Genomic DNA, 18995 nt, shown 5'->3' on the forward strand with positions numbered 1-18995 from the left:
TTTGAGCTTGTAATGGCAAAAATTAGAACCACAAGTGAATACGACCATCAATACATTTTATTAAAACAACCATATTAGTCCGCGCTGCCTCCTTTGTGCGAACATTCTGCAAAAGCATGCGGTAAAAACGCACGTGCTAGTTCTCAAGACGGCGCCTTTCCGAGCCCTATTCATATGCTTTTTTAGTATATCCACCAGTTACGTTGCATTCACTGGGTTCACGAAAGCAGCACGATTCAATAAACAACATTACCAGTTAATTATTAGCTTTGTCAGTATTTTATTACAAATTAATGTTCACAAATGTTTTTCATACCTTTATGGACTCTGAAACGTTGTCGAGATGTTAGTGGCGAAAGTTGGTGCTATAGGTGTGCACATGAACGTTAGTGTGATGCAATTCTGAAAGCCGCCACGGTGGCTGAGTGGTTATGGCGGTCGGCTACTGGCCCAAAAGACGCGGGTTCGATCCCGGCCACGGCGGTCAAATTTAGATGGAGGCGAAATTCTAGAGGCCCGTGTATTGTGCGATGTCAGTGCACGTTAAAGAACCCCAGGTGGTCGAAATTTCCGGAGCCCTTCACTACGGCGTCCCTCATAGCCTGAGTCGCTTTGGGACGTTAAGCTTCCATAAACCTAAACCAAACCAGCAATTCTGAAACATCATAATAATGTACCTCAGGCAATGTTACTGCAACATCACATTTTGTTGCTCAACAATGCGTGGTAGTTGTTACTTACAGGCTCCGTAGAGGCAACATTCTGCGTTGCTTCAGTATGTAAGCACAGCGCCTGTTCATCCATTGGCTACCGCGCGTGATGCGATATGACGTAATACACATTACTCTTTCAGAGCTTGCAGGGCACTTCACGACTCGCGCCGCTGCTCGGCTTTCACAAGTGATTTGGGTGAGAACTTTTGAAGGGGGGCTGCAGCACGGTGCTGGAATGCGGCCAAACCACTGCGTTATTACATAGCGCATGGGTGTGATGTGCGACATAGCAAGCCAAGAGCCCGCGGCATGCACTACAGGAGTTCATCTTGCTCCCGGCGGGGCCACCCAATGGCGACGTTCGCTTTGCTGTTGCCTCCGGGACACTGGCGTCATTAACTGCCTGGCAGAATCGGCAACTTTATCAATTGGGTTGGTTTATGGTTTATGGGGGTTTAACGCCCCAGAGCGACTCAGGCTATGAGGGGCGCCGTAGTGAAGGGTTCGGAAATTTCGACCACCTGGGGTTCTTTAACGTGCACTGACATCGCACAGTACACGGGCCTCGAGAATTTCGCCTCTATCGAAATTCGACCGGCGCGGCCGTGATCGAACCCGCGTATTCCGGGTCAGCAGCCGAGCACCGTATATACACTAAGCCACCGAGGTGCCCGTTATCAATTGGTGACACGTTAGCCACTAATCTTTTGAATTGAGTCATCCTCGGCACAACAGTTAAAGTTGCGACATGACGATGAAGAAAAGCGTTTTAAAAAATAAGCCATTTTAGTGGTTAGTATGCATCAAGCATTCTGAATTATTAGCGTGCGTAGGTCTCGGCAACTTCCAAATTTTTCCTTGATCTACAAGATGAGCTGATTTTTGGTTACTCTTGGTAGGGGCGGTTGTGTACGGCACCAATTTATGCATGTATTAGAGTTTTTTCACCCCCAAAACTGGGTTCAGAATGGCTTTCCTATTAAAATTTCTCGCTTGAAAGAAGGCAACTGCACTCCCCCCCCCCCCCCCCCCCCCCCCCTCCCCATTCGTCTGCCACCCCCTGCGATTGCACGCTGCCAAGTCCAAAGGGAGATTCGGTTGACGTCATTGGCTCCTTTGGGGCATCTGCCGCTTCGTTCTTGAGTTGTATGCGACTATAGCTGCCTCGGCCTTTCAGCTATTGAAAAGCACTGTGGCTCTGGCATGAAAGGAAACGTACAGGTCGCGGCTTCCGTGACCACACCGGTTAGGGGCTCAGATGAATAGCGGGACGCCAGTCCTCAGGCGCAGGGATACTAACACCCCTCCACTTATTGTCCTAGCGGCATGGATGGAAGATAGAAGTGTTCCCTTTTAAACGCGGTTGTGGCAGTTGCCACCATGCTTGGCTTTTTTTTCTGCTTTATTTTTATGTAACGCTGTTAAAAATTCGTCTGAAATTCCCATTTTCTTTGAATATATTTTCATTCGTACACTTCAGTAACATTATGCCGCCTCTTTGATTTGAGCCACCGATCTTCCAATCGCTTTTTGCTAACTTCCACCGCAGATTCATTCACATGACCATTGTTATCTTTAAACCCTAGGGATCCAGGGAGAGTAACTGTGCCCGCATCGACGTCCGGCCGGATACCATCACATTCGTGTCTGAGACGTTCGATTGCTTCTACAGATTTACCACACAGTGCACATGTGTAATCTTCTTGGATAAATTTCTTTTTGTAGCTGGGCGTTCTAAAGCATCGTGATCTAGCTTCAAGAGTATATAGGGCACTGCCTCAGTTATCAAAGTCATCTTTATTTTCAGCATCAAACGTCCACTGGACAGAAGTGATGTTGAGAGGTGGGGGGCAAGCAAAAACCCTTAAAAAAGGCTTGACAAGGCCCGCACCCCGTGCAGATGACAGCGACGCAGTGCTGACATAAAAAAGGTGTAAGCAAATTACAAGAGAAAAAAAACGAAAAAATAACGATTTTTTTCTGATTTGCCTTTTTCCAATTTCGATATAGTTCTATATTATATATGCTTCTTTTCCGTTGAATTAATCCAGTTTTTAGCTTTCCCGTTTTTTGCCTGTCGTTTAAAGCTGTTTAAATTTCTCCGTCCTTGTGTCCTGCATACTTACTGGTTAGCTTCCGGCGCATGCGCGTTGGCGCTCCGCTATTCTCCCATGCCCCTAATAGATAGGGTCACCCTATTCCAGAAGTTCATAATGTTTGTCCTGATGAGCCGTCACGTCAGTCGCAACGACACGTCAAGGAGCAAACTGCTGCACCCACAAGCAGCGTTAATTTCTCGCAGTGACGCCTGTTTACAAAGATCACAACGCGGAGCACGCACTCCTGTCCGGAACGAAAAGTCGCGAGACTTATTGACGGCTTTGTCTCGGTTTAATCGTGTGTGTCCAGTGCGTCAGAACACACGCGGACGGCCTGCCTCTGCGAAGTATAGACGCCTTGGTATGTATTATTGGAAACGGTCGTGAAAGATGCGCGCGCCACTTGGCCTGCGCTGCGGCCTGTAACCTAAATTTAGCCGCCCTCGCTCGAGGGGAACCAGACGAGCCGCTCATAAACAATTGATACTTGAAGCCTCCCCAGGTGGAACCACTGCGTGATAGAGCGCAGAGCATGTGCTACGCTTTCGTATATCATTCTCGCCCTCGGCCTCTCTTTAGAGCGTGTGGGCTTTACAGGAGCTATATACAGCCCGCGGAAATCGAAAGCTTGAGCTATGCGGAGCCTTGTTCGTATATATATCATGAGCGAAGCCCGCCATAATGTGTGATGCTCTACCCATGACATGAGCCACGAATATAGTTTGTTCCGCACTTATAGAAACATATCACATTGCGTTTGCCTTGCTGAGATGTTTGGGTGTTGTATTTGCGTTTTCTTTGTCATTTATTTGTTTTCAGACGTCCGGCCCGCTTTCAAAACATTTCAAGAGCAATCTTGAAGACCTTCGTGTAAGATGTCTGCTATAGATAGAGCAGTACTGCGCTCCGCTGCACTGCAGCAGCAGCTTTCCTGACGCTTCTAGTGTCAAGTTCCGCGGTACTCCCAGACTGCATCTGCTCACGTGCGCTGCGAGTTAGCCCAGTTGCAGTGCCGTCAAAGACCGGTTGGAAAGCACGCGAGGTTATCTTAGTGAGCTGTACGTGGATAAAAAATGACAGTTGTTTAACTCTGTTACACCGAATGGTCGAGCGATAGCTATTCTATTCTTCTACTATGATTTTGCTGTTTTAGGATTGGCCGGGGTCAAATTTCGAGGTCATCATCGTATTAAGCGCATTCAAATTATCCTGTATATCGATTTTAGTCCAAATCCGAGAAGGTCAAATTTCGTGGGCGGGGGTGGGCCAAATTTTGAGAGTGTGGTGGGCCAATGTTGGCAATGACCAGGGCGAAATTTGGGGATATCATCTCATCGGTAATAGTAAAACTATGCTTCGGCATCTGACTTAAGGCAGTTGCTTAATTTTCAACAAACTACGAGACCATTGCCATCAGCGGATCTAATCTAAGGGGGAAAGCGGGGGGAGGAGGAGCGATTCCTTAGCCTTAGCGTCCTTTCTGTGGGAGAACCACGCCGATCCTCAGCTTTCCGACAAAACATGTCCAACTTTCTTGGACAAAAGTTTTGAATACTGGAAAACTGTAAGGTATTGTTACGAAAATACTGAACGTAGTAGTCCATTCTTCCGATGCACAGGAAAAATCTTTTTAAATTGTTTCCGTCGCTCGCATCCGGCAGTTATGGGACTGTCGGCAGAATAACGCTGCCTCCTGTGGCCTGTTCAAAAGCCCTGGTTTGCTCTACTTTAGCCTCTGACATTGTTACTGTCCTACTCACTGAGGCACAAGAGCGGAAACAACTTACGGCACATTTGCAGCAAGGTTATGCTCGCTCGGGCACAGTGCACAGCTACAAACCGCTCAGGCTTGAAAACTTGCATCGTATACACTTCAGGGTAAAGTGCCCCCGGAAGCTCACAACCACAGTGATGTTCAGTGTTCAAAAATGCACACACTACGCGCCGTCTTGCTTAGTGGGCGCGTTCCAGAGCGATTCTCTTGGGTATCTCTTGCGCACGATGACCCCAGAGAGGCCGGAGCCGACCACGCAGACAGCCGCTGCGATGCCGAGGTACTGGTACGTCAACCTTCCTCCGACTTTTTCGAAACTTACTCCACCAACAAAGTTCCCAACGACGACACCTACAAGTGAGAAAAAGAGAAGCCATGAGTTATCGATGCACTTTCTTGTAAAGAAGGAATGAAAGTATTTTCCATTAGAATTAAGTGAATTGTGTTAAGGGATATGAACGTTAATGCAACTAAAATATTGGCGCTATGAGCACGGGCTGTCGATGAGGCAGTCAGGCACGTCTGCTTAGAGCTTGATGTTCCTTTCTTTCCGAAAAGCAAGCAATTAGTTTTGAAAATTTCCAAAACTACTTCGCAGCCTTCATGCTCAAGTATCGTCATTACCAGCCGGGTAAAATACACTATGAATCGAAGACCACCCCCGTTTATCGGCAATCAGTCTTGTCTTGAGGCTGCTTCTGCCGTCTTGCCCCACCCAATTTTGTAGTCTCATCTACTTCACTCTTCGCCTCCTTGTAAGAAATTTTCCTTTACTTTGTTACCACAAAATACATTCCGTGTCTGTTCTACGCGTTACATGTCCTGCCCAAGTTTTTTTTTCCCCTCTTGCATTCAGCAAGGACGTCAGTTTCAACCTCACAGGTGAGTACTGGCAGGATACATCAGAGCTTGCTCTTGGGACAGTTGGTGCATCTTGAAAAAAAAAGAAGGGGTACCAGCGGATACAAAGACGCGTACACAAGAAAAGAAACGTTGTCTAACATATCTTTTCTTGTGTACGGGTCTTTGTATCCGCTGGTACCCCCCTCCCCTATTTTTTTTTCAAGACACATCAGTTTGTATCTCTAGTATGGAGAATGTCGTACAGCCGCTGTTCATACATTGGGTAGAACCTGCAAAACGCTCTGCACCCTATCATATATACCTCCAGCTACTTTCTTTCTCAAGGTTTAAATCGCCCTTGTATGCTCGGCCTAGACATATCAGGCTCCACGATAATACCACTGAAACTTGGATATGGGCCTAAACATGTCGATGACTTTCTCCGGTTTGGCATATCAGAAGCGCAAGGCGATGGCTTCCAGACCGGTGTGGTTTGTTCTCATGAGAATAGAGCACTTGTCGAAGCCATCGTCTCCCACACATCTGCTGCGGAGCTACCGGAAGTTGCCGCCTATGGTGTGCGCAGTAATTCAAACACACATGTTCCCATTCTCTTTGTTTTCAAAAATGTACACGGATAACAGCTCTCGTGCTGCAGTAATAAACAGTGGCTTGAGCCGCCATCTCACGCGACGCCAAAAAAGCAGTAGTGCTTGCTCATAAAAAGCCTCCTGCAGCTGTGCAAGTTTTAAGTCCTTAAAAGGTTTTAAGAGCTTAAATGTAATGCGAACGGCAGAGCAAGCTTCCTGTAGCTATAGGAGTCAAATTTTTTTCTTTACATCGTTGTTCTGCATGTTCCTAATTTACCAACATTGTAAAGGGTCCGTGCATCTTCCTACGACGAGCTAACAACGGGCGGTTTCATTGGCAGTTGCTGAGATTAAAGCTTGACATCGCAATCAGCGCTGTCACAATTCGTTCACTATCGAGCGTCGATATTACATTCGCTGGACATAATCTCTTTTTTTTTAACTGGCGCTAGCTAATACCTACAAAGCGCACGTGTACCGCGTCCGCCACAAGTTATCCTGCAGAAAGTGGGTCAGAGTAAAATTATACCAACCAACTCCCTCGAAGCAGGCGTTGAGGTAACACAGCACAGAAGCAGCGGTACCCTGCCGAGCGTTTTCTCTGGCGAAGACTGTCATTGAAGCGAATGCCAGGGGAAACGCTGCACCACCGACGACATCGACGAGAAGCGCGTACCAGGGGTTGCCCAGGAAGGAGTACGCAACTAGCTTTATGGCCGACGCGGCAAAGGAGAGACTGTATGACCAGAAGTATCCAATCCGTCCCAGAATCCTGTGCGCCACAAACAGGAGCGGCAGTTCAGCCAGCAGTGTCATGACGGAGAAGCTCAGTCCGATAACCAGCTTCGGAGCTCCGATGTCCTCCAGGAACCAGGGGTTGTACGAGGCGTGGACGCCGAAGAAGACGCCCGTGAAGCACGTCCACACGGTGAAGACCGCGACCTCGCAGCCGCCGAAGACGGTCCTGATGTCCTTAAAGAAGCTTGTGGATTGCTCGCCCATTCTGAGGCGCGGCATGCGGTGCAGAAGAGCCATGTCCATCACGATAAGCACGGCGAAGACGTAGAAACCTGGCGTGTATCCGGCTTGATTGTTCGTGGCTGCATTGGCCGCGTCGATCGCGATTCCGGCGATGGGGCTAACGATGCCCCAGCTTATGGTTCCCCAAATCCGCTGCTTGCCGAAGGTGTTCGCCCTGTCGCCCAGCATTTCGCAGGTGGCAACATCCGACATCACGAACGCACTGGCGCCAGCTATGAACGAGATGGCGACAAATATGACGTAAACGGCGAAGTTGACCGAGTTTCTTTCCGCTTCGTAGCACATACAGGTGAACCGGCACACCCCGGTGCTAACGTCAGGACCCGTCGCATTGTTCTGTTCGAAAACTGAGCACAGGTCGTCGGTGGCAACAGCTGAGACATTACCGTAAACGGCGATTTCAAATTCTCTGGACGCATTGTGCGCACAAGAATCGACGCTGCACACTTGAGGTGCGAGATCGGTGCAGTTACGGAAAGGGTTCTCGAAGGTTCGGTTTTGCGCGGGGCAGTCAAGGAGTCCCTGCGGGGGACGCGGCGAGTTCTCCACGCTTTTGCTGAAGAACACCATGCCATTGGATACAAGCAGAGATAAGTTGAGAATAAGCAGTATGGCAGTGACATTCTGCGTCCTGTCAGCGACGTAACCACAGATGACCTTCACGAAGATCGCAACGATGGGTATCAAGGCGAATATGTAGGCGATATTCGATTCCGGTATGCCATTGCGTCGACCGACGGCGGCGAGATAGGGAAGCACGCTGGCTTGAGCTGCACAATGCACGTGGAGGAAGGGCGTCTGAGAAGTTTAGCATTTAAAGGTGACATGAAGCGCTAACTCTAAGATCATTCAGGAACACATTGGCACACAAGAACGCAGCTGTTGTTTTTTAAACAACAGCTTAACATACTTAACATACTTAACATACTAAGCTTAATTAACATACTTGATTAGGGACGTTAAACCCCCATAAAACCAAAAAAAAAAAACAAGTACTTGATTAGCAACTACAGACAAGATTTTTCACTCCTACTATGTTAATGAAAACAAATGGTAAGAACAGAGCTACAACTACCATTCTTTTTGGACATTCAGCTGTCGTCGAAACGCCGCAGACTTGAGCGGCTGGCTGAAAGTGACGTGCGGACGTTTCTACCTTCTTTTATCACGAGGTAGTGCGTGAGAAATATGTTTTTGCACAGAATAAATCTAGGTTAGTTGGATGGAAGCTAATAACATGGTCCAGAGCTCTAGTTTTCCTTCGCTCACTCTTTTTTGTTTCCTTTACTTCGCTCTTCGTATCATCTTTGCCAAAAGCAACGGGGTTTCCTTCTCAGCAGTATAGTGGAGTCCTTACGGCGTCCCTAAATGTCAAAAGGTCCCGAAAGCTCTGGGCACCACTAAGGTTTCTTTGCATTTTTTTATCGGTTACGCACATGGTGGAGAGGTAGCAGTGTCTGTGACATTATTTAACTGCACATTCTCTGGTTGTACCTGGAAGACTGTCGAGAGGATTTTCTATGTGGGGATATTCAGGTTACCTCGAAGAGTGCATGCTTTGTATACTCGCCAGACTCGAGCAAAAGTTCTGTTTGTCAGCTTTAATCCAAATAAATTTATGAAGTCTGTGTGTCCGAATGAATGTACACAAAAACTTTTGTAGCCGTAGGTCCAACCATTCCTCCTCTGAATTTTCTCCGTGTTCTCTGCTACGGGCCTATGTGCCTTCAGAAACATGCAACGACATCTCATGAAGAATATTTAGTTAAATACATGCAAGACAAAATGCTTTTAGAAATAAAAAAATAGAAAAAAACCTCATGGGAAGGCGTGAGCAGCCCCTATCACCAATTCACTGCAAAAACAAACACTGAGAGCAACGAGAATCCCACATCTGGCAGCAACAAACCCTCGCTGGACAGTGGAGTGGTCTGTGCTGCTTGCTAATAGGGACTTTATCATTTCCTCCTGAACTTTATTTGATCAGCAAGGCTCTTTCCATGTATACAATGATCCCCTCTTTATGCGTTGAGGCAACAAACACCGCTTTAAAAAAGAGAAAAAGCGCTTCAAATAATGAACTTAAGACGACTTTCTGCAAAATACGAAGCCCTTTAAAACAGTGACAGCTTGCCGTAGCGCAGTCGGCAAATAGGACTGCAGTCAACGGGTTTGTACGACGCGTAAAGCAGGATCCCACTCCTGCCTGCATCTATAGCACTTCCTTCACCGTGCCATGGCTAGACAGAGAACCACAGAGATGCTTCGCTCGTAAAATTTCCAACAAGCCTACGTGGTGCGGGAGGTGTCAAGAGCTGCAACTCATGGGTTCTCGGAAAACTGGCATTTCGCGGAGATAAGACAACGGTTTATGGTCAAACGACAGTAGACGCATTATAGCTGCCAAATAGCACAACTCAACGGAGCACCTAATGACTACCTTGCAATTTTTTTGCATGCAGGACTGCACAGCGTGACCCTTATAAAAAAAACGCTTTTAATGTCTCATGACTGTAATCGATTACGTCATGAGGGGGACACCAGCTGGCCGTAACAGTGCATGCCCCGTCACATTCAAAGTGGCCCATGTTGCAGCGTATAATCTTCTTTGACCTCACTTTTTGACGTCAAGCAAAGAAGTAGAAAGGGTAATGATGCCATAACCGACAAGTTCGCTGCTTTTATTTTAGCATTCTGGGCCAATAGGATGAAATTATTATTTTTTCTTTTTTCGTGGCTACGTTACGCTTGCTGTTCTTGCTTAACCTCATATTATTCTCAGAAGTGTTCAAAGGCGTTGTGGAGCCGACAGAGGCGCCAAGCTGATACTGCGGAAACCAGAGTCGTCATATTGTAACGATTTCATCTCTATTCTGTTTAATTTCGATTCCTGTTCCTTTTCGTCTTTGGCTGAAGTTACGCCAACTCCCCTCTGTCACCGCGATCCGCCATAGAGCAAAATGAGAAATTGATATAGCATGGAAAGAAAATAGCTGTTGCAACATAATGGCGGCCTTGTTTACCAGAGCAATAGTGGCTGACGTTAATGGTGGTGTCGGCGAGGTCTGTGTATTGTATTTAAAGCAGCCCTGAAACACGCTTTGCTGACGGCCAGGTTCCTTTGTGCTGAACCCTTCCTTCCTTCTCTCGGCACTGCCAGCGCGAGAAACTTACAATACCAGGGCTACTGCAGCATATAGAAAGAGTGAATAAGCACCAATTATCAGCCAATCAACCAATAGGCGGATTTGATTTTCAGTGACGTAACAGAGGCAACCCTGGTGCAACAGAATCCGTGACGGTAAACAAGCGATAGGAATTAAAGAATGGGCCTGCTAGCCAGTTCTAGGTGCGCTTTCACATGGGTGGTTTACGGATAGCTACATCATTCAAAAGCATACGCGTGGCTTGCTTACCTGCTACGTAGAGGAAGTAGTGAGCTTTTATGGGCAGGAGATTTCGATCGATAGACGAAAACATGATTCGCACTTTGCCCGCCGTGTACGTGGCTGGCCACGTATTCGCCGCGTGGCCGGTGTTCAAAGGCGTAAAAGGCGATGGACTTGGTCGAGGACTTCTTGATTCCTGGAAAGAGAGCGAGCAATGTTGTGGAGTAATGAGGGGCGCAGCAAAAACTTGGTCTGAGCGGCACACACATGCATAAATATACAAATCAGATAAAAATCCCGCAATTATCTTTTATTTAATGGCACGATCGCGTTCTCAACGAAATTCCAAAGTAGCAGCCGAAAGCAGAGCCCCGCACTGCGCCCTCGTTCGTCCAACGAAAGGTCGACAACTGCACAGCGGCTCCCACACGTCCACTGCTACGATGAGTGAATCTAACCGAAACAGGATCCTTCAGCCGCACTATCAAAAGATTGTGGAACTTCGTCCGTGAATGCACACTTCACCTCGTAACATAGCGTGCAGCGAAGTGCAGTGCGCCGTATTGTGCAGTGCTCCCATATCTGACCCTTTCCCTACCTCCCACTAGCCTTATCCACACTCCTGGGCTTTGGGCCCTCCTCCAAAAATAACTCGATTCCTTCATTCATTGTTTGAAATAAAGAAGCGAGCATTCATCTGCACTTTATTGTGGCCATCAGCGCAACCGTGTCTCCTCAGTTGACATGTTGTATAGAAGGCGCAACAACGTATTCCAACCTTAACGACACATTTGAATGCAGAAAAACTCCGTACGTGCACTCGGTATAACCTACCGTACTAAACGCGCGGACGGACTCAAAATCTTGGCTGAAACTGTTTCCCAATGACAAGAGAAATTATCGAGTCAAAGCAAAAAGAGCGACTCGAGCGTTAGCACGCCATACATTCTTCCTTAAAAGAGATCGCATTTCTTAATATGCGCAGGTGAAGAGCGATTAGGGTTCTCGGGGTCCATATCACATCGGTCTTTGTGTAATTGTCTGTCAACACAAACTAAGCGGACAGTGGAAAAGTGAGCCTCAAGGTGCTTTAGCCAACGTTTCGACAAGAAGACTCGCCTTTATATGGGGCAAAGCGTTCGTAATGGGGCCTTCACTCCGAGAAGGAAGAGCAAAAACGCCTACTCCCGCAACACATTCTGACAATGGAGAACTCTGTGTTCGCTTAGACATGTAGTTTTGTTCCAAAGCATGTGTTGATGTACTGAGAATCGAGCAAATCGCATATCCATTCGATAGGTACGAAGCACAAGACCAACAGTTGTGATACTAGACAGGAAAAGTTACGAAGAAGGAGATAAATTCTAAAGGACCCTGAAGTTAAGCTACACGCAAAGCCTGGCTGTACAACTACAATATTTGTACGGGTCATAAAGCAAAACAGCGCAGCATTGTGACTCGATAAAGTATTTGCCATGCGAACAGGCTCACAGGGATCGCATTGGCACCTATGAGTTCAGCTCCGTGTGCACTCACTGCAAGACTGGGTATTGCGTTTGCTTTGAATGGGAATCTCATTTTACCCTTACACTGTGCAATTTTGGACCGGGGTCCGGGGCAAAGTGCGACATTTCAAAATTATAAATATCACGAAATTTTTCCGTGGTCCGCTTCAGCTGGTTCTCTCGTATCACTGCGCACGATGCCAGGGCGGTAGTAAATATCCCTGAAACATTTGTTGGTGAATATTTGTACAATAAAAATTAGGCAGTGTTTCACTAATTTGTGCCGCGTTTCACCCCGCTCTCCCCTCAACGGGTCCGAGTTATTGACAGACTGTGTGCGCGTCGCGGGTCAGGCCAATCCACAGTTCCTCTCGGACTAGCGGGTGCACGTTTTTTCGGCGTAATGATTCGTAGCGAGCTGTCGACACCGGGCGAGCGCACAGGGTGTGGCAAGCTGCTAAAGACCCCAGACGCGCGCCCACATGCAGATACACAGTTGAAAGACTGACCCTAAAAGATGGGGTTTCTAAGATGTTATACTGCCCTAAATCCTTCACCTAATGAAACCCGATTTTACTAACTTCTCGGTTTAACAAACCGACTATGATCCCGTCTGAAGTTGCCGTATAAAAAGGCGTTTTATCGATCCAAAGATTGGCTGGTTTAAAAATATACACGACAGCTTGAAATAAGCAGCACGTTCCTTAGGGAAACATGCGAGCAAGTACATTTGGTCGGAACACACAGTTGTTTACAGCCGGATTACACTATTCTGAAGGTAAAGCTTCAATAGTGTTCTAAAAGCAAAAGCTAAAACCAGCTTCTTCTCTTGGCTTTTTTTTTTCGTTTTCTGCATGTAAAATCTACAGAATTTCTTTTATGATGCTGTTGGTTGTTATCAAAAATAAAACTAAATTCTCACAACTGGCATTCTTTTCATTATATATATATATATATATATATATATATATATATATATATATATATATATATATATATATATATATATATATATATATATATATATATATATATATATATATATATATATATATATATATATATATATATATATATATATATATATGGCGCTGGGAGACCTTCGCAAAATACACATATCGAGCAGCTTGCGAAATTATTGTTTTCTCTCGTTTCCCAAGCGATTCAGCGGCAGGAAAGCTGCAGAATCGAGTACGAAGACGTGAGTAAAGCGGACAGACAGGTTTCGCTGTGGAAGGAGCAACACTGGTGCGGAGAGTGGGTCAACTGTGGCCCCTTCGTCAAAAGAATGTCGCTAGCGATGACGTCAATATGGTAACACCGACCATCGAGAAGACACAACGATCCGCCACCTCCACCCCCGTGTATCCAGAAACTAGGGCTTAAACGACAACACCGTCTACTGGCGGAAAACAGTATAACTTCTGGAGTTTGATGAAGGAGAACGAGAAAAGGCGCCGATCGAAACGCTTCAAGCTGTAATAAGTAATAAAGTTTGTCTTTTGGGTACCAGTCGAAGTCCACAGTTGCTTACAGGATTTACCATATGTCTACAGGGTAGAGACGAAAGGCTTAATGAGAAACGCGTCAGGATTATTGACATAGTCGTTAAAAAAGCTTGACGCAGTTATGGTTTGTCATCTCCCTATCCCATAACGGGCGCGACAGCATGACCACGTTGCATGGGGGAACCACTGAGTTTTGCTCATGATTGACAAAGTATAGCGCTTACCCGTCCAAGCAAGTGAAGGCGTCTGGCCGCCACAAATGGGCAGCGCGGAAAGTGAGCTCTGTCTGCACTTCCAGTTGCTAATTGCTTTACGACAGCGCCATCTTATCAAGAGCCCTGGCTCTTTCATCCGCTGCCGCCTGTAATCACCCAAGTGGGCGCGATAAATGAGGCCCCAAGGAAGGAGCGCAGAACGGGCCGACTTGGAGAACAACGTGAAGCACTGCGTGCCGGGTATGCTGGCACGTGTGAGAGCGATAAGCAGATTGTTCTCGGGGTTTGTGTCCTCGAATCTGGTCACTGTCGGTTCTCGTACAACTTGTGTCTAGTCAAAAGTTGTCCAGCGCTGCTTGCTACTAGTAAGCTAGGCGTTAAATTTCAGTGGCACTCCTTTCGGATGTTCGACACCAAACCAGTAGGGAGTAATAATCTCATGCATTTCTATTTGGAATTCTTCACCATACATTGCGAAAACTTGCGGTTCCCCGTCATCCTTTAAGACCACAGTTAAGCATTACTTGTTTGCAAGTCTAACGTAATCTTGCTCTTACTCTCTCTTTTTATTATTCCTCTGTATTTGTATTGCTTTATTTCTACCTGGTATTATTTTTAATCATTCTGGTTACTGTTAATTTTCTAAAACAGCTTATTTGTTGACACCGACTGATTTATGCGTTCTCTAACCATCTCGATTCCATGTGACGTTTGGCTTTTATTAGCGTTGCTTTTTTGCGTATGCTTACTTAAATTTATCACCTGTCATGTATTGGTTAATATATATATTTTTTTATTTGCTGATTAGGGGGGCCCCTGACAGTTTTTCACTTTCGAACCTCCTTACGCTGCATACAGCCGCATTCCATTTTCATGTATAATATTCCTAAAATACATCCAAAATATCAAAGGGTAGGTCGAGCTGAGTGGAAGCCAACTTAATTAGAACAGCAGATGTCATTCCAGCCGTTTCATCTTAATTAGTGCCAGAAGACGACAGTGGTTCAAAAGTGTGCAAGAGGATGATTTTAAAGGGGCACTGAGGATAGATTTAAGTTGGCCTATGTCGATAGATTATCGCATTCTAACGACACAGAGGCTTCTTTAACTGAAAACGATGTTTTCATAAGCTTGAAAAGCAAGAAAAAAGTGAAATAATTAGCCGTCTAATCCGTGCTGCGCCTTGATTACCATACTGCAGGAATGCATGCGTGCTGTTCAATGGTTTCAACTGATGCATGCACAAGGAACAACTCAAGGAAGGCTGTCACTAAAGAAATCTTTATGCACTTGTTTCGTTACGTCACTTGTAAGTACTCAGTGTGCTTGGAAACATCGCCTGTTATCAACACCTCGTCGCATGCATTTGTTTTTAACTTCATTTAGTTTATATACGTGCCGAGCCAGCCAGCCACACAAAGACTATCGCACTCGAAGAGAAGCACGCGGTCTCAACATGCACGTGCAAGCGCGGACAAGATCACGAGCGAAAGAGTCTACGAACGTGTGCTAGTACACAACTGAGAAAGCATCACAAAGAAAGGCAGTGTGCGTGTTTTAAAAGCACAAAAAGCTACAACGTGTTCAAAGAGTCTCTCTTTGATAATCTCATGAGGTTATTGTGTATTCATAAGCGTATGAAATTTATCTCTCGTAAGGCGTATTTATATAAATTTTTGCTTTCCTCCGTGTGCTTCGCTGCGTACGAAATAAGCGGCATATTTCAGCAACGCTGTCGTTGTTATTGTGGCACTAAATGCAAGCTAGCTAAGCTTCTATGATTTCAATGCCAGATGACAAGGGGGCATTAGGGGTATCTGTTCCTGCAGCAATCGATTTGGATGGGCATGGATGCTGCAACGCGTTCATTCTTAAACATTTTTTTTTTCTCGGCATCTATTTCTTTCAGCTCCGATCTGTCTGCACGCGGCAGTGGTAGTGCGCCAGTTGGTGTAGACATTTTCACGTGGGCTGAGCGGATGGATGCACAAAAATCTGCGCACAAAGAGAGGTGAAAACATAGTCGTTAAATACATTCATCCATTAATACAGGTGTCGTCATCACCGGCCGATTTTGCGAGTGTACTGCGTGCGACGACACAGCTTTTTGAGCGCTGCTCCCGGAAGGCAGGCTACACCGCCATTCTCTTAAAAACAGTGATAACGTAGTCTTTTTCGGTGTAAACGTCACAAGTTTAAACCGAGTTGCGGTAAAATTCGTAAATGCATTCATCTCGGCAATATGTGCGCCTTTTGCTGCCGGACAGGCATCAGCAGACACAGAAAGAACCACGGAATTATTTTTACTAAGTCCAAAAACTGTCCGGAGTTGTCCTCAGTCTCTGTTTAGGGATACTTTTTGCCGTAACAACGCTCGTGTTTTCGCTAAACGGAGCCCTTACCGAAGAACAAATTTATAGGAGGGCAAAATGTTCGTGAACCTATACAGTAGTGAGCAAAAAGATATGAGAGTTTAGTTTTTTTTTTTGCGTAATTTTTTTACCGTAAGAAAACTTGCACACGACATCAGACATTTCACACAGTGGCAACCAGTATTTAGTATCATCATATTACCCCAAAATTTGTTCCCACAGCAAATTATTTGAGTAACTGCTTTCTGCACTCATTTGTGGTTTATGGTTTTATGGGGTTTAACGTAAGCGACTCAGGCCATGAGTGACGCCGCAGTCGAGGGTCGCGGAAAATTTCGGCCGCATGGGGTTCTTTAAGTTGCACTGACACGCACAGTACACTGCATGGCTTCTAGCATTCCACCTCCATCTAAATGCGACCGCCGCGGCTGGGACAAAACCTGTGCATATTAATTAGTTTCCGTGTAAGCGCCGTTGTAAAAGGCACTGTTTGAAGGTATCGATGGTTACATTGGTTTTAATTACAAAATTGCGCACGAATTTAATAATAATAATTGGTTTTGGGGGAAAGGAATTGGCGCAGTAATTGTCTCATATATCGTTGGACACCTGAACCGCGCCGTAAGGGTAGGGATAAAGGAGGGAGTGAAAGAAGAAAGGAAGAAAGAGGTACCGTAGTGGAGGTCTTCGGAATAATTTCGACCACCTGGGGATCTTTAACGTGCGCTGACATCGCACAGCACACGGGCGCCTTAGCGTTTTGCCTCCATAACGCACTAATTTCAATATTGCCTTTTCTCAATAACGTAATGCCGTCAGTGCTTCACACGCAAGGCTAGCTACATTAACCACTGCTTAACACCGTCGAGGCAATGGAGTCCAGGAAGCTATCAGAACATGTCTGTAGTCTTTGTTCCCCCCACTCTTGCAGCAGCTGATCGAATTTCTCCTCGGCGCAGTTGCCTTTTTTGTCCCTCGGACGACGTGCCGAGCCTATCCAAAGATGTGCGATTGAATTAATGTCAGTAGACGGCTTGACCACTCGATAAGCTCCAGCCACTTCTTCCCCAAATAATTTTTCACAAGCGTAAAAGAGTGCTTCGTGTCGTCGTTCTAACCGACTCGCCGAGTTTGTGTGAAGCTTGACCTTGAAGGTGACCTTACCACGCCCAAAAAAATTCTGGATTACACAGAGCTGCAGTTCCGGCTTCGTTCAGAAATACGAAGTGCTTACCTCACGAAAACGACGACAGGACATGAGTGGGGAGCGGTGACTACCGTGCTGTAGACTTTGAATTCTTTGAATGCACGTGCTGCAGAACTACTCACCGAATCGATAAAAAAAATAAAAACGATCAATGACCCCTCTGCAAGCACCTGACTACAGGCAGCTCAACCCTGAACGAACAGCGCCAGGTTGCCCGCCACTTGCAATCTCTTCCTCGCGCATGTTTTGCTCTCGTCGCTGCATGCAAACCACCTGTCGCACAGACCGCACAGCGGGAGGTGTATACAGAGCCTATATATCGTAAGCCGAGGATACGGCGGAACATCTATTCCCGCCTGCATCGCATTCGTTATCCCCGCGCAGACCAATAGGCACGTGCTATAGTCGTAGCCTGGCATGTTTCGCAACAAAAATCTTCGCCGGTCTTACGCTACGTCCCCCAACGCATCAGGTTCTGCCACTGTGGACGCTGTACGACCGTAATCGCGGTCAGTTTTACAGGCGTAGGCAGCAGTTCAATGAGCATGTGAGTTGTCGTCGAGCCAGTTGGGCCTAGAAGAAATGCTGAGACATGCACACGGCCGGACTGCAGGGTGGCAGCGCGCGCCATCGCTGCATCCAGCCCGGCCCTGTCATGCATAGGAGTATATATTGCGGGCCGTGACGGCTTCTGGGAAAGTTACGCCTGTAACCGCAGCGGTGGCCTAGTGGTCTGAGCATCCGCCTCGCATGCGGAAGGTGCAGGGTTCGATCCCCAGTGCCGCCGGGTACCCACCGTTGATACAATGGGTACAAGCTTCCCCTGCCTGCTGCTCGGCTTCTTTAGGGCGAAAAGCTTGGGATATGGGTCTGTGAGCTCACCTTGAGTAGAAGTTAAAAGCCTTGTGTCATGGCGCTCTTTGGCCGCAGATGCCCTTGCGCCATAAAAGATCATCATCATCAGAGTTATGCCTGCGGAGGAAGGTTGTCACTTAAGTTCTAATGAAGATGTCGGCAAGCGAACTGAGCGACATCCGGTGTTTTGGAGGGATGCGGCGTGAAAAAGTGTCAGGGTTTAAACTTGGCTAGAGCATTTATAGTGAGAAAGCACGGGAAGTATTATTGGAAGAATGTGGTGCGCAATGCATAGCATGGGAACGAGTTGCAGTTTAACACGAGGCACGTTCGGCTGCGGCGACAGCGCATATAGTGCTCCGGCGCAGCGGCCTGCGAGGCTGGTCTGTTCGCCCCGCCGTGGGTTCGACTACCTGTAGGGGATTTCAATCACTTTTTTAACCTAACGTGGCATCGTTGCTGCTAGGCAACGGCACAAGATCCTTCACAATTTTCTTGGTCGGTGTTGATGAGCGTATGAGTGCTATCGCACTAACAACATTTCATAAGGTACGATGTAGAAGTGCCTTCCGGTACGCTAGGGGAGGGCTTTGAAAACGGAAAATTGCTGCAACTTACGTTCAATACTGACATCAGGATTGGAACAAGAATTCAACGAGCTTTTCTGCCGCTGTTAGACGAACGTTGAACAATGGAGAGTTTATTGCCCTCTTGATTAATACTAAAGGTGTTCAACATGTTTCGCCTTCTGAGCAGTAATTTTTTGCATGACGTATAGAATCGGAAGATATTAAATTCAAATGGCGGTTTGGGAATTCTCCTTCTACAGGAGCACGTCACTGTTCGATGCAATCCCTCCCTAGCGGGGATGGCCTTGTACCACC

At 46.6% G+C, this 18995-nt stretch overlaps 1 protein-coding gene across 1 annotated transcript; it reads right to left on the reverse strand.

Annotated features, from left to right (window-relative positions):
- Window positions 1-1806: 1806 nt before the first annotated feature.
- On the reverse strand, window positions 1807-13803 carry LOC144098368 (major facilitator superfamily domain-containing protein 6-like). Its single transcript, XM_077630955.1, has 4 exons — window positions 13687-13803; window positions 10477-10645; window positions 6553-7830; window positions 1807-4937 (listed from the first exon to the last, which is right to left on the reverse strand). Exons 2-4 carry the CDS (start codon window positions 10538-10540, stop codon window positions 4750-4752), a joined length of 1530 nt encoding a protein of 509 aa, XP_077487081.1. The 5' UTR covers window positions 10541-10645; window positions 13687-13803; the 3' UTR covers window positions 1807-4749.
- Window positions 13804-18995: the final 5192 nt, after the last annotated feature.

This window comes from Amblyomma americanum, chromosome 7 (genome assembly GCF_052857255.1).
Source record: "Amblyomma americanum isolate KBUSLIRL-KWMA chromosome 7, ASM5285725v1, whole genome shotgun sequence".
Lineage (NCBI taxonomy): Eukaryota > Metazoa > Arthropoda > Arachnida > Ixodida > Ixodidae > Amblyomma > Amblyomma americanum.